This window comes from Poecile atricapillus, unplaced genomic scaffold (assembly GCF_030490865.1).
Source record: "Poecile atricapillus isolate bPoeAtr1 unplaced genomic scaffold, bPoeAtr1.hap1 scaffold_311, whole genome shotgun sequence".
In the NCBI taxonomy this organism is placed as follows: Eukaryota; Metazoa; Chordata; class Aves; order Passeriformes; family Paridae; genus Poecile; species Poecile atricapillus.
The window spans coordinates 6,347-19,525 of record NW_026709110.1 but is presented as its reverse complement, the minus strand read 5'-3'; the positions used below and the strand labels follow the sequence as shown (position 1 = coordinate 19,525).

The following is a 13,179-nucleotide window of genomic DNA, read 5'->3' as shown; positions in this document are numbered from 1 at the left end:
AGCCCGGCCTGTTCCCGGTTACTTGTCCCGGGAGGCGGCTGGTGACGTCACGGAGGGGGGGACAGGAGGGGACAGGCGGGGGGGGCAGTCCCGGGGGGGCTGCAGCGTCTCCCGGTGGGTGTCGGGCCCAGCTCCTTCACCCCAACTCCAGCAGCCCCACTCCTGATCCCCCCAGCCACCCGTTCCCTGTCCCCACCTGTCCCTGTCCCCACCTGTCCCCCCGTCCCCACCTGTCCCCCTGTCCCTCCCTGTCCCCACCCGTTCCCTGTCCCCTCCTGTCCCCACCTGTCCCTGTCCTCACCTGTCCCCCTGTCCCTCCCTGTCCCCACCGGTCCCCATCCCCACCTGTCCCCTCTTGTCCCCCCCTGACCCCTCCTGTCCCCCCCATCCCCACCTGTCCCTGTTCCCCCCTGTCCCCACCTGTCCCCCCCTGTCCCCTCATCCCTCACCCCTCTCTGTCACCCCCCTGTCCCTTGTGACCCCCCCACACCCAGCCCAGGGGGTGTCAGGGATGGGACGGGGGTGTCCCCACAGCCCCACCCCGGGACCAGCTGTGTCCCCATTCCTGTGCCCCCACGTTGGGGTTCAGGCTCTTTGGGGTCACTTTTGGGGCGCCTTTTTGTATGGATTTGCCATTAAAAACCTGCAGGAGAGCAGGAGCTCCTGGGGGAGCTGGGAGGGGGCAGGAGGAGTTTGGGGGTGCAGGGGGAGCTCGGGGAGCATTCCTTGGGCAGGGGGAAAGGGATGTGGGGTTCCCCCCTCTCCTCCCAACAAAACATCTGGGCTGGTTCTGCACCTTTATTCAGCTTCATTCCCCCCAGAGCGAGGGGGAGGCTGGCGCTGCCGCCGGGGGGGACAGCGAGGGGACCCCTGAGCCACGTCCCTCAGCCTGGGGGGGCGGGGGGCTCCTGGGGGGGCTCCTGGGGGGGCTCCTGGGGGGGCTCCTCCCCGCACTGGAAGCGCAGGAAGTCCCAGACCTGGAGCCCCCCCCGGTCCCGCAGGTACCGGCCCAGGGGGACCCCCGGTTCCAGGAGGGTCCCCTGTGCCAGCAGCCGCGTCTCCGTGTCCCCCCCCAGCTCATCCTCGGGGGTCCCCAGGGCGGTGGGTGCCATCCCCACCACGTGCTGGGCCACCCTGCGCCCCAACTCCTGCAGCTCGGCCGAGGGGGGCCCCGGCTCCGGCCCCCCGCAGGCCACCAGCGCCCCGTAGGTGCCCATGGCCACGGGGGGCCCGGGGGGCACCCAGCCGTGAGCGTAGGTGGCCACAAAACCACCGGGGGCCCGGAGCCACCCGGCCCGGCGCAGGGCCAGGCGCTCACCCAGGCGGCCTGGGGGGGACAGAGAGGGGGGGTCACGACCGGACCCCCAAAAATGGGGGGGGGGGGGGGGGAGCAGTCATGAGCCCCTCACAGAGAGCAGAACCCCCTGGAAAGGGTCACAGAGCACCCCCAGCCCAGAGCTCCCCCAGGAACCACCCCAGGGGTTCTGCCCCGCCCAGTGCCAGCACAGGGACAGGGACTGGGAGCACTGGGGACACTGGGGGCTGTCAGGATTTTGGGGCACTGGAGACACTGGGGACATTGGGACTGTCAGGTTTTGGGGGCACTAGGGGGACTGGGGACATTGGGACTGTCAGGATTTTGGAACACTGGGGGCACTGGGGGCTGTCAGGTTTTGGGGGCACTGGGGACTGTCAGGTTTTGGGGGCACTGGGAGCTGTCAGGTTTTGGGGGCACTGGGAGCTGTCAGGTTTTTGGGGTGCTGGGGGCTGTCAGGTTTTTGGGACACTGGGGGCACTGGGACTGTCAGGTTTTAGGGGCACTGGGGACTGTCAGGTTTTGGGGGCACTGGGACTGTCAGGATTTTGGGGCGCTGGGAGCTGTCAGGTTTTTGGGGCACTGGGACTGTCAGGTTTTAGGGGCACTGGGAGCTGTCAGGTTTTTGGGGCACTGGGACTGTCAGGATTTTGGGGCGCTGGGGGCTGTCAGGTTTTTGGGGTGCTGGGAGCTGTCAGGTTTTTGGGGTGCTGGGAGCTGTCAGGTTTTTGGGGTGCTGGGAGCTGTCAGGTTTTTGGGATGCTGGGAGCTGTCAGGTTTTTGGGGTGCTGGGAGCTGTCAGGATTTTGGGGTGCTGGGAGCTGTCAGGATTTTGGGGTACTGGGGGGGTTATTTGGCATCACTGGGGGTTCAGGGGACTTGGGACATAAGGGAAGGTACAAAGAGGCAAACTGGGATTTGCATAGAAAGGGCACTGGGCAGACTGGGATTGGCACAAATGGGGCACTGGACAGACTCAGAGGAGCACGGCACATACTGGGAGGGGCACTGGGCATACTGGGACATACTGGGAGAGGCACTGGGCATACTGGGATGCACTGGGAGAGGCACTGGGGTCCCCACTCACCCATAACCAGCGCCAGGTGGTCACTCAGCAGGTCCCCCCTGTCCCCTACACGCAGCTGGGCCAGTTCATCCTCCCGCAGGAGGTGCTGGGGGGAGAGGTCAGAGGGGCACCCCAACACCCCCAAACCCTGCCCCAGCACCCCAACACCCCCAGGCACCCCCAAACCCTGCCCCAACACCCCCAGGCACCCCCAAACCCTGCCCCAGCACCCCAACACCCCCAGGCACCCCCAAACCCTGCCCCAGCACCCCAACACCCCCAGGCACCCCCAAACCCTGCCCCAACACCCCAAAACCCCCAGACACCCCCAAACCCTGCCCCAGCACCCCAACACCTCAGGCACCCCCAGACCCTGCCCCAGCACCCCAGCACCTCAGGCAACCCCAGAACCTCCCCTAACACCCCAACACCCCCAGGCACCCCCAAACCCTGCCCCAACAGCCCCAGACACCCCCAAACCCTGCCCCAGCACCCCCAGGCAGCCCCAAACCCTGCCCCAGCACCCCAACACCTCAGGCACCCCCAGACCCTGCCCCAGCACCCCAACACCTCAGGCACCCCCAGACCCTGCCCCAGCACCCCAACACCTCAGGCACCCCCAGACCCTGCCCCAGCACCCCAGCACCTCAGGCAACCCCAGAACCTCCCCTAACACCCCCCAACAACCCCACACTCTCTGTGCCACCCCAAGCTCCCAAACATTCCCAGTACCCCAAAGCCCCTCTGACACCCCAAAGCCTTCTGACATCCCAAAGCCCCTCTGACACCCCAAAGTCCCTCTGACACCCCAAACCCTTCTGACACCCCAAACCCTTCTGACACCCCAAAGCCCCTCTGACACCCCAAAGCCTTCTGACACCCCAAACCCTTCTGACACCCCAAAGCCCCTCCAGCCCCCCCACCTTGGTGCCCGAGGCCCCCTGGCAGTGCCCCAGGACCCCTCTGGCTGCCATCTCCACGAGCTGCTGGAAGTCGGGGGTCCTCGCCACAAAATCCGTCTCACAGTTCACCTGGGGACACGCGGTGACTCCGGGGGCACCGGGACCCCCCCGGGGATACCGGGGACCCCCCCCGGGGATACCGGGCTCCCCCCGGACCCCGGCACTCACCTCCACCATGACGGCGGCCAAGCCCTCGCTCAGGACCCCCACGAGCCCCTCCCGTGCCCGCTGAGCCCCGGGAGCCGCAGCTCGGGCCCAGCCCCGGCGGCGAGACTCGGCCTCGAGCCAGGCCTCGGCCTGGGGGGACAAACGGGGGTGACAAACAACGGGAGGGGACAAACGGGAGGGGATGGGATGGGACAAACGGGAGGGGACAAACGGGAGGGGAATGGGACAAACAGGAGGGGACAAATGGGGGTGACAAACAATGGGAGGGGACAAACGGGAGGGGATGGGCTGATCCCAGCGTCCCCCATCACGGCCCCTCGGCCCGGGGGACACAGAGCAGACCCATCCCTGCCCCCCCTGCGACCCCCGGAGTGCCCCCCGCCCCCTCCCACCCTCCAGCTCCACATCCCCTCTCCTGCCCCCTCCCCGTGCTCCTTTCTCCTCCCGGGGTTTGTGTCCCCCTTTGGAGCCCCCCCGGGTCCCCTCCCCCGCCCGTTCCCGACCCCCTGTTTCTCGCCCGAGCCCCCCCGTTGCCCCCGGTCTCCTCACCTGCCGCAGGTCGCCCCCCGCCCGCTGCAGCGCCTCCCGGCAGCGCATCACCGGCTGCCCGGTGCGGGCCCGCAGCTCCCGCAGCTCCCGCAGCGCCGGGGGCGCCGCGCTCAACCAGCGGCCCGGGGCGGCCTGCGGGGAACGGCGGCGTCAGCGGCAGCCCCGGAGCCGCGGCCCGGGAGAGGGGACCCGATCGCCGGGGGGGGCTGGGCTGGGGGCACGGGGAGGGTCCCGGCACGGGGGGGGAACGGGGTGGTACCGGAGGGGGGATGGGAGAGCGCAGAGCGGTGGCGGGGGGAGCTCGGGGACAGGCGGGGGGTCCCGGGGATGGTCGGGGGGGGGTCCCGGGGCGGGGATTCCCGGGGCGGGGTGTCCCGGGGATGGTCGGGGGGGTCCCGGGCTGGGGGTCCCGGGGATGGTCGGGGTTGTCCCGGGGATGGTCGGGGGGTGTCCCGGGGATGGTCGGGGGGTGTCCCGGGGATGGTCGGGGGGTGTCCCGGGGATGGTCGGGGGGTGTCCCGGGGATGGTCGGGGTTGTCCCGGGGAAGGGCGGGGGTCCCGGGGATGGTCGGGGGGGTCCCGGACTGGGGGTCCCGGGGATGGTCGGGGGGGTGCTCAGGGATGGGCGGGGGGGTCCCGGGGATGGTCGGGGGGTCCCGGTGATGGTCGGGGTGTCCTGGGGATGGTCGGGATTGTCCCGGGGATGGTCGGGGGGTCCCGGGCTGGGGGGGTCCCGGGGGTCCCGCTCACCCGCGCCGCCCCCCCGAGCGCTCCCAGCGCCGCGCGCTGCATCCCGGCCTGCCCGCGGCGCGCCGGGTGACGTCACGGCCCGCTGTGACGTCACGAGCCGGCACTACGGGCGCCGGGAAGGGTCAGAGCGCGGGATTGGCTCCGCCTGTGTGACGTCAGCGCGGGTGCGACGGAGGCGCGGGATTGGCTGGGGGGGATCTGGGGGGGGGGGGGGGGGCTCGAGGTGCCCGGCCCGAACCCCCCCCGCACCAGAGAGACCCCCCAGCCCTACACAGCCCCTCCCCCCGGCCCTCAGAGCACCCCCGGCCCTGACCCGTCCCCTGCACACCCTCACAGAGCCCCCCCCGACCCTCACAGAGCCCCCCGAACCTTCCAACCCCCCCCCGGCCCTCACAGAGCCCCCAGAACCTTCCAAACCCCCCCGATCCTCACAGAGCCCCCCCCGAACCTTCCAAACCCCCCCGACCCTCACAGAGCCCCCAGAACCTTCCACAGCCCCCCCGATCCTCACAGAGCCCCCAGAACCTTCCAAACCCCCCGGCCCTCACAGAGCCCCCAGAACCTTCCAAACCCCCCCGACCCTCACAGAGCCCCCCCCGACCCTCACAGAGCCCCCCAAACCTTCCACAGCCCCCCCGATCCTCACAGAGCCCCCAGAACCTTCCAAACCCCCCCGACCCTCACAGAGCCCCCCGAACCTTCCAAAATCCCCCAATCCCCACAGACCCCTCCCCCGACCTTCAAACCCCCCCGATCCTCATTGACCCCCCCGACGTCCAACCCCTCCCCCGCCCCTCACAGAGCCCCCCCCGAACCTTCCAAGCCCCCCCCGGCCCTCAGAGCACCCCCAGCCCCGACCCGTCCCCTGCACACCCTCACAGAGCCCCCCCCCCAAACCTTCCAGAGCCCCCCCGACCTCCAAACCCCCCCCCGACCCTCACAGAGCCCCCAGAACCTTCCAAAGCCCCCCCCCGATCCTCACAGAGCCCCCCCGAACCTTCCACAGCCCCCCCGACCCTCACAGACCCCCCCAAACCTTCCAAACCCCCCCGACCCTCACAGAGCCCCCCAAACCTTCCAAACCCCCCCGGCCCTCACAGAGCCCCCCCCCCCCAACCTTCCAAAATCCCCCCCGGCCCTCACAGAGCCCCCCCCGAACCTTCCAAGCCCCCCCCGGCCCTCAGAGCACCCCCAGCCCCGACCCGTCCCCTGCACACCCTCACAGAGCCCCCCAAACCTTCCAAACCCCCCCGACCCTCACAGACCCCCCACAAACCTTCCAAACCCCCCCGACCCTCACAGAGCCCCCAGAAGCTTCCACAGCCCCCCCGACCCTCACAGAGCCCCCCGAACCTTCCAAACCCCCCCGACCCTCACAGAGCCCCCCGAACCTTCCAAACCCCCCCGATCTTCACTGACCCCCCCCGAACCTTCCAATCCCCCCCCGACCCTTCCAACCCCCCCCCCTTGTCCAGCTGCCTCCCCCGGCCAGTCCCGGGTCAGCCCCACCCGGCTGGACCCCCCACCCCAAATCACCCCAAATCAATCACACACACCCGGCTGGACCGAGACCCCCACCCCAAATCAATCACACACACCCGGCCAAACCGAGACCCCCACCCCAAATCAATCACACACACCCGGCTGGACCGAGACCCCCACCCCAAATCAATCACACACACCCGGCTGGACCCCCCCACCCCAAATCAATCACACACACCCGGCTGGAGCCCCCACCCCAAATCAATCACACACACCCGGCCGAACTGAGACCCCCACCCCAAATCAATCACACACACCTGGCTGGAGCCCCCGACCCCAAATCAATCACACACACCCGGCTGGAGCCCCCCACCCCAAATCAATCACACACACCCGGCTGGAGCCCCCACCCCAAATCAATCACACACACCCGGCTGGACCCCCCCACCCCAAATCATCCAAATCAATCACACACACCCGGCTGGAGCCCCCCACCCCAAATCAATCACACACACCTGGCTGGAGCCCCCGACCCCAAATCAATCACACACACCCGGCTGGACCGAGCCCCCGACCCCAAATCAATCACACCCGGCCGAACCGAGACCCCCACCCCAAATCAATCACACACACCCGGCCGAACCGAGACCCCCTCGGGAGCTTTTAATCCTCCTCCGTGCCCCCCCGGCCCCCCGAAAGAGACCCCAGGCCGGGCTGCGCCCCCCTGCCCTGCCCCGGGGGGGCTCCCCCTCCCTCCCGGGGGGTCACCGCGTAGATCTCGATGTCCCCCTCGGGCTCCCGCCGCAGCAGCCGCACCCCAAAAAACGGGGGCAGCATCTGGCGGAAGAAGCGGGAGGCTCCGGCATCGCCGCCCCGCAGGCGGGCGCTGAGCAGCGCCCGGGCCGGGGGCACCAGCAGGTGCCGGAGGGTGCCCAGGAGCGGGGCGAAGGCGCGGGGGTCGTACACGATGTCGGAGCCCAGGATCAGGTGGAATTTGGGGGGGAAGCGGCGCTGGTCGCGCCCCCAGCGCAGCGCCCGCACCCGCGGTGCCCCCGCGCCCCCCGGGAAATTCCGCCGCGCGTTCTCCCGGAGCTGCGGCAGCACCGGCGGCCGGTCCGTGAGCGTCACCTCCGCCCCTGCACGGCAGCGCGACCGTCAGGGGGCACAGTAACCCCCCAGACCCAAATTAACCGAGGGTCAGAGCCGCCACCCCAAAATCCCAGTGGAACCTCACCCGCCACCCCAAAATCCCAGTGAAACCTCACCCGCCGCCCCAAAACCCCAGTGAAATCTCCCGATACCCCGAAAAACCCCGGGTCAGAGGGACCCCCCCAAACCCTCCCTGGCCCAAAGAAACCTCGAGGCAAAGGGGGTTTAAACACCCGGGGACCCCCGAATCCAAATAAACTCCAGGGTTGTTCACTCCAGTTTCCAGTTCTGTACTGGGCAGGGGAATGGGGAGCCCCCCAATCCATGTGTGCCCCCCGATCCATGGGGAGCCCCCCGATCCATGGGTGCCCCCCGATCCATGGGGAGCCCCCCGATCCATGGGTGCCCCCCGATCCATGGGTGCCCCCCGATCCATGGGTTCCCCCCGATCCATGGGTGCCCCCCGATCCATGGGGAGCCCCCCCGATCCATGGGTGCCCCCCCAGCCCAAGGGTGCCCTCCCCGGCCCCACAGGTGTCCCCACCCTTCCCACAGGTGCAGCCTCAGCCCACAGGGGTGCCCCCCGAGCCCCCCCAGCCCCGCCCCGTGCCCCCCGCACCCAGCATGGCAGCGAAGATCCCCACGATGCCGGTACCGGCCCCCAGCTCCAGGACCCGCCGCCCCGCCAGCTCCAGGTTCTGCTCGCCCAGGAACCGGCACAGGGACAGGGCCTGGGGGGGCACAGAGCGGGGCTGGGGGGCGGCACTGCCGGGGGAACCCAGCCCACGGAGCCCCCCCGAGCCGGGGATCCCCTCCTGCGGATCCACAGGGACAAACCCCAAGCCCAGGGCTCCTCCACCGCTTCCTGCGCCTCCTCCCAGGGCCACCCCCATCCCCGGTGACCCCCAGCACCACCGGCGGCCACCACCGCCCCGGGATGCCCGGGACACCCCCGCCCGCCGCAGCCCCATCTATCTCAGGGTGCCCATTCCCGGGGTCCCCACCCCCTCCGGTGTTCCCCGTTCTCTCGAGGTTCCCCCCATGGCTCGGGACCCCCCCTCAGCCTCACTCCAGGTGCCCCCCGCGATGTCAAAACGCCCCCATTGTCCCCCGGACCCCCCCGGTACCGCCGTTCTCTCGGGGTCCCCCACCGCCCATCCCTCCTGCCACCCCCGGGATGTCGCGTGTGTCCCCGCCGTGCCCCCCTCGCCGTCACTCCCGGTACGCCCGGGATGACCCCTCCCCCCCTCCCGGTGTCCCCGACATCCCCGGACCCTCGGGATCCCCCGGTTTCCCCATCACCCGCTGCTTCCCAGGACATCCCCCGGGATGTCACCTACAGCCCCGGCGGCCCCGGAACTCCCCCCGTGTGTCCCCCCGGTGCCGCTCACCGCCTCCCAGACGGCCCCGGCGGGCCCGAGCCGCGGCCCGTGGTGCTCCGCGATGTGCAGGACGCGCCCGCACAGCCGGAACCGGCGCCGCTCCGGGAACAGCTCGGAGAAGAGCGCGGGGTCGCGGGGGAACACGGCCCGCAGCGCCGCCTCTGCTTCTTCTTCTTGCTCCTCTTCCTCTTCCTCTTCCCTTTCCTCTTCCCCTTCCCCTTCCCCTTCCCCGTTCTCTTCCTCTGCCCCCCGCCCCCCCCCGGTCCCCACGTGGCTCCCGGGCGCCGCCATCGCGAAAGGGGCGTGGCCTGGCCGAGCCCCCGAAGCTGATTGGTCGGTGTTGGTTAAGCCACGCCCCCTTCACTGGTGCTGTGGCTCCGCCCACGGCGCGCGCTCGGTGCCAGCCCGCGGTACCGGGGAGGGTCCGGTGTTCCTCCGTGTCCCCCGGTGTCCCCCCGTGTCCCCCCGGTGTCCCTCCGTGTCCCCCCGTGTCCCCCGGTGTCCCCCGGTGTCCCCTGGTGTCCCCTCGGTGTCCCTCCGTGTCCTCCGGTGTCCCCCGGTGTTCCTCCGTGTCCCCCGGTGTCCCCCCGGTGTCCCCCCGTGTCCCCCGGTGTCCCCCCGGTGTCCCCCCGTGTCCCCCGGTGTCTCCTGGTGTCCCCCCGGTGTCCCCCCGTGCCCCCCGGTGTCCCCCCGTGTCCCTCCGTGTCCCCCCGGTGTCCCTCCGTGTCCCCCCGGTGTCCCCCCGGTGTCCACCCGGTGTCTCCCGGTGTCCCCCCGTGTCCCCCCGGTGTCCCCCGGTGTCCCCCGGTGTCCCCTGGTGTCCCCTGGTGTCCCCCCGGTGTCCCCTGGTGTCCCCCGGTGTCCCCTGCCCCACCCCCGTGTCCCATCCTATATCCAGTGTCCCCTGGAGGGTCCCCGCTGTCCCTTGACGTGTCCCTTCCCCGTCCCGGTGTCCCCTCATGTCCCTTGCTGTCCCCTGCCGTGTCGCCCCGTTCCCTCCTCCATCCCGATGTTCCCCGGTGTCCCCAGTGTCGCCTGCCCCATGCCGGTGTCAGCGGGTGGGTCCTCATGTCCCCCTGCCCCATTCCGGTGTCCCCTGCCCCATTCCAGTGTCCCCTGCCCCATTCCGGTGTCCCCTGCCCCATTCCAGTGTCCCCTGCCCCATTCCGGTGTCCCCTGCCCCATTCCACTGTCCCCTGCCCCATTTCAGTGTCCCCTGCCCTATCCCGGTGTCCCCTGCCCCATCCCGGTGTCCCCCGTCCCATTCCAGTGTCCCCTGCCCTATCCCGGTGTCCCCTGCCCTCTCCCACTGTCCCCTGCCCCATCCCGGTGTCCCCCGCCCCATTCCAGTGTCCCCTGCCCTATCCCAGTGTCCCCTGCCCCCATGCCCTGTCACCTGCCCTGTCCCCAGTGTCCCCAGGCTATCCCTGGTCACCCCCGGTCCCAGCCCCTTTCCTGCCCCATCCCTGGTGTCCCCTGTCTCCTGTCCCTGTCCCCAATGCCACCCCACTCCCAGCCGTGTCCCCATCTCACCCCCGCGGTCCCTCCAGGGGTTCCTCTCAGTGCCACCACCTGTCCCTTCCTGCTCCTGTCACTGTCCCATCAACACCAGTGCCACCAGTATCCACCACAGCCCTGGGCCCCTGATGTCCCTGATCCCAGTGTCCTTGGCCAGGGTGTCCCCAGCCCACTTGTCCTCGGTTCCTGTGGTCCATGTCCCGATGTCCATGTCCCTGTCACACCCGTGTCCCCATTCCCAGTGTCTCTGACCCCCCGGTGTTACTGGTCCTGACCCAGTCACGGTGTCCCCAGCCCTGGTGGCCCTGGCCATGCTGTAACTGTCCTCATGTCCCTCATCCTGATGTCCCTGATCCCACATCCCTGTCCTTGCTGTCCCCTTGCTGTCCCTTATGCACTCCTTGTCCTTCCTGCCCCCAGCCCCGTGTCCCTCACCTGTGTCCCCCTGCCCCGGCTCACCCCTGTCCCTGTCCCTGTCCCTGTCCCTGTCCCTGTCCCTGTCCCTGTCCCTGTGTCTGTCCCCGTCCCTGTCCCTGTCCTTGTCCCTGTCTCAGTCTCATCCCTGTCCCCGTCCCTGTCTCCATCCCTGTCCCTGTGTCTGTCCCTGTCCCTGTCCTTGTCCCCATCCCCATCCCTGTCCCTGTCCCTGTCCCTGTCCCTGTCCTTGTCCCCATTCTTGTCCCTGTCCCCGTCCCTGTCTCCATCCCTGTCCTCATCCCTGTCCCTGTCCCCATCCCCATCCCCGTCCCCATCCCCATCCCTGTCCCTGTCCCGGGAGGGGGACACGGTCCCCGCCTTCCCCCCGTTCCCGGTGCCCCCCGGTGCCGCCGCTCCCGGTGTTCCCGGTTCGGGGCGTCACGGCCCCGGTGCCAGCTGAGCCGGGGTGACCCGGGGGGTCCCGCGGGGTAATGAACAACCGCTAATGAAGGCGCTAATGAACAACCGGGCCCCGGCGGGACCCCCCGCGCAGCAGCGTCACCTCCTGCGTCACCGGGTTAATGATGATGTCCCCTGCTGTCCCCGGGGGGCCGGGCTCGGTCCCGGTGCCCACCCCGGGACTCCCCGACCGGAGCCGTTCCCGGCAGGGCCGGAGGGAGCGGCCGGGCCGGGTCCGGCCCCGCATTGCTCAACCCCCCCCGGCCCCCCCGGTCCCCCCGGGGCTTTCCAGAAATCGCCCCCGGTTTGACCGCAGCCGAAATCCCCAAACGGCCCCGAGCGGGAACAGCCCGGGGCGGGGGGGGGAACTGGGAATACTGGGGGTACTGGGAACACTGGGGGTGCTGGGAACACTGGGGGTGCTGGGAACACTGGGGGAACTGGGAACACTGGGGGAACTGGGAACACTGGGGGTGCTGGGAACACTGGGGAACTGGAGAGACAGGGGGGGTTGGGAACACTGGAGGTACTGGGAATACTGGGGGTACTGGGAACACTGGGGGAACTGGAGAGACTGGGGGGGTTGGGAACACTGGGGGTGCTGGGAACACTGGGGGTGCTGGGGGGCACTGGGGGGGACTGGAGAGACTGGGGGGGTTGGGAGCACTGGGGGCACTGGGAGGTGGGACGCTGGGGGTCACTGGGGGGGTTGGGGGTCACTGGGGGGCACTGGGGGTCACTGGGGGGCACTGGGGGAGTTGGGGGCACTGGGGGTCACTGGGGGTCACTGGGGGGGTTGGGGGGCACTGGGGGTCACTGGGGGTCACTGGGGGCACTGGGGGGTGGGACACTGGCAGGGATTGTGGCAGGGCTGGGGACACGGGGGGCTCCAGCAGAGGGGAAGTCAGGACATGGGGGAGACTGGGAGCACTGGGAGCACCGAGGGGCTGGGACTGGGGGGCACTGGGAGCACTGGGAGCACCGAGGGGCTGGGACTGGGGGGCACTGGGGGCACTGGGAGCACCGAGGGGCTGGGACTGGGGGGCACTGGGGGCACCGAGGGGCTGGGACTGGGGGGCACTGGGAGCACTGGGAGCACCGAGGGGCTGGGACTGGGGGGCACTGGGGGCACTGGGAGGGCACCGAGCAAACTGGGAGCACGGGGGTGACTGGAAGGACTGGGACACGCTGGGGAGCACTGGGGGCACTCGAAGCACTGGGGGGCACTGGGAGTACTGGGGAGGGGTACTGGGGGGCACCTGGGGACACTGGGAGCACTGGGATTACTGGGAGCACTGGGAGGTAGCTGGAGTCACTGGGGTCACTGGGAGCACTGGGAGGTCACTGGGAGCACTGGGAGCACTGGGAGGGTCACTGGGAGCCACTGGGGGACACTGGGAGGTCACTGGGAGCACTGGGGGGCCACTGGGAGGTCACTGGGAGCACTGGGAGGGTCACTGGGATTACTAGGAGCACTGGGAGCACTGGGAGTGTCACTGGGAGCACTGGGAGCACTGGGATTACTGGGATTACTGGGAGGGCACTGGGAGGTCACTGAGAGCACTGGGGGGCACTGGGAGGTGACTGGGATCACTGGAGGGTCACTGGGGGGGTAACTGGGAGCATTGGGAGGGTCACTGGGATTACAGGGAGGTCACTGGGAGCACTGGGAGCACTGGGGGGGCACTGGGAGCACTGGAGGGGTCACTGGGAGGTCACTGGGATTACAGGGAGGTCACTGGGAGCACTGGGAGGTCACTGGGGGCACTGGGGGGGCACTGGGGGCACTGGGGGGGTCACTGGGAGGTCACTGGGAGCACTGGGGGGCACTGGGAGGGTCACTGGGAGCACTGGGAGGTCACTGGGAGCACTGGGAGGGTCACTGGGATCACTGGGAGGTCACTGGGGGAGCACTGGGGGGCAGTGGGGGAGCACTGGGAACACTGGGAGGTCACTGGAGCA

At 69.8% G+C, this 13,179-nt stretch overlaps 2 protein-coding genes and 1 long non-coding RNA gene across 3 annotated transcripts; 1 reads left to right on the top strand and 2 right to left on the bottom strand.

Annotated features, from left to right (window-relative positions):
* Positions 1 to 783: 783 nt before the first annotated feature.
* On the bottom strand, positions 784 to 4,927 carry TSFM (Ts translation elongation factor, mitochondrial). Its single transcript, XM_058828885.1, has 6 exons — positions 4,811 to 4,927; positions 4,061 to 4,192; positions 3,512 to 3,640; positions 3,305 to 3,412; positions 2,403 to 2,487; positions 784 to 1,327 (listed from the first exon to the last, which is right to left on the bottom strand). The coding sequence occupies exons 1-6, from the start codon at positions 4,850 to 4,852 to the stop codon at positions 885 to 887; spliced, it is 939 nt and encodes a 312-aa protein (XP_058684868.1). The 5' UTR covers positions 4,853 to 4,927; the 3' UTR covers positions 784 to 884.
* On the top strand, positions 1,527 to 2,387 carry LOC131574418 (uncharacterized). The gene is made up of 3 exons (XR_009276499.1): positions 1,527 to 1,592; positions 1,636 to 1,774; positions 1,911 to 2,387. It is a non-coding gene; the product is annotated as an uncharacterized LOC131574418 (long non-coding RNA).
* Positions 4,928 to 6,940: 2,013 nt separating the features above from the next.
* LOC131574416 (EEF1A lysine methyltransferase 3-like) lies at positions 6,941 to 9,114 on the bottom strand. Its single transcript, XM_058828884.1, has 3 exons — positions 8,833 to 9,114; positions 8,061 to 8,172; positions 6,941 to 7,428 (listed from the first exon to the last, which is right to left on the bottom strand). The coding sequence occupies exons 1-3, from the start codon at positions 9,112 to 9,114 to the stop codon at positions 6,956 to 6,958; spliced, it is 867 nt and encodes a 288-aa protein (XP_058684867.1). The 3' UTR covers positions 6,941 to 6,955.
* Between the last annotated feature and the right edge of the window lie 4,065 nt (positions 9,115 to 13,179).

What these genes read in the sequence shown, in the direction of transcription:
- TSFM (XM_058828885.1), bottom strand. Translation starts at nt 4,852, where the DNA reads ATGCAGCGCGCGGCGCTGGGAGCGCTCGGGGGGGCGGCGCGG. An exon ending in TGGCCGCCGTCATGGTGGAG is followed by an intron (nt 3,413 to 3,511) that starts GTGAGTGCCGGG and finishes GCGTGTCCCCAG; the next exon opens with GTGAACTGTGAGACGGATTT. An exon ending in AGGGGGCCTCGGGCACCAAG is followed by an intron (nt 2,488 to 3,304) that starts GTGGGGGGGCTG and finishes CTCTCCCCCCAG; the next exon opens with CACCTCCTGCGGGAGGATGA.
- LOC131574416 (XM_058828884.1), bottom strand. Translation starts at nt 9,114, where the DNA reads ATGGCGGCGCCCGGGAGCCACGTGGGGACCGGGGGGGGGCGGGGGGCA. An exon ending in CCGGGGCCGTCTGGGAGGCG is followed by an intron (nt 8,173 to 8,832) that starts GTGAGCGGCACC and finishes GTGCCCCCCCAG; the next exon opens with GCCCTGTCCCTGTGCCGGTT. An exon ending in GATCTTCGCTGCCATGCTGG is followed by an intron (nt 7,429 to 8,060) that starts GTGCGGGGGGCA and finishes GCTGCCGTGCAG; the next exon opens with GGGCGGAGGTGACGCTCACG.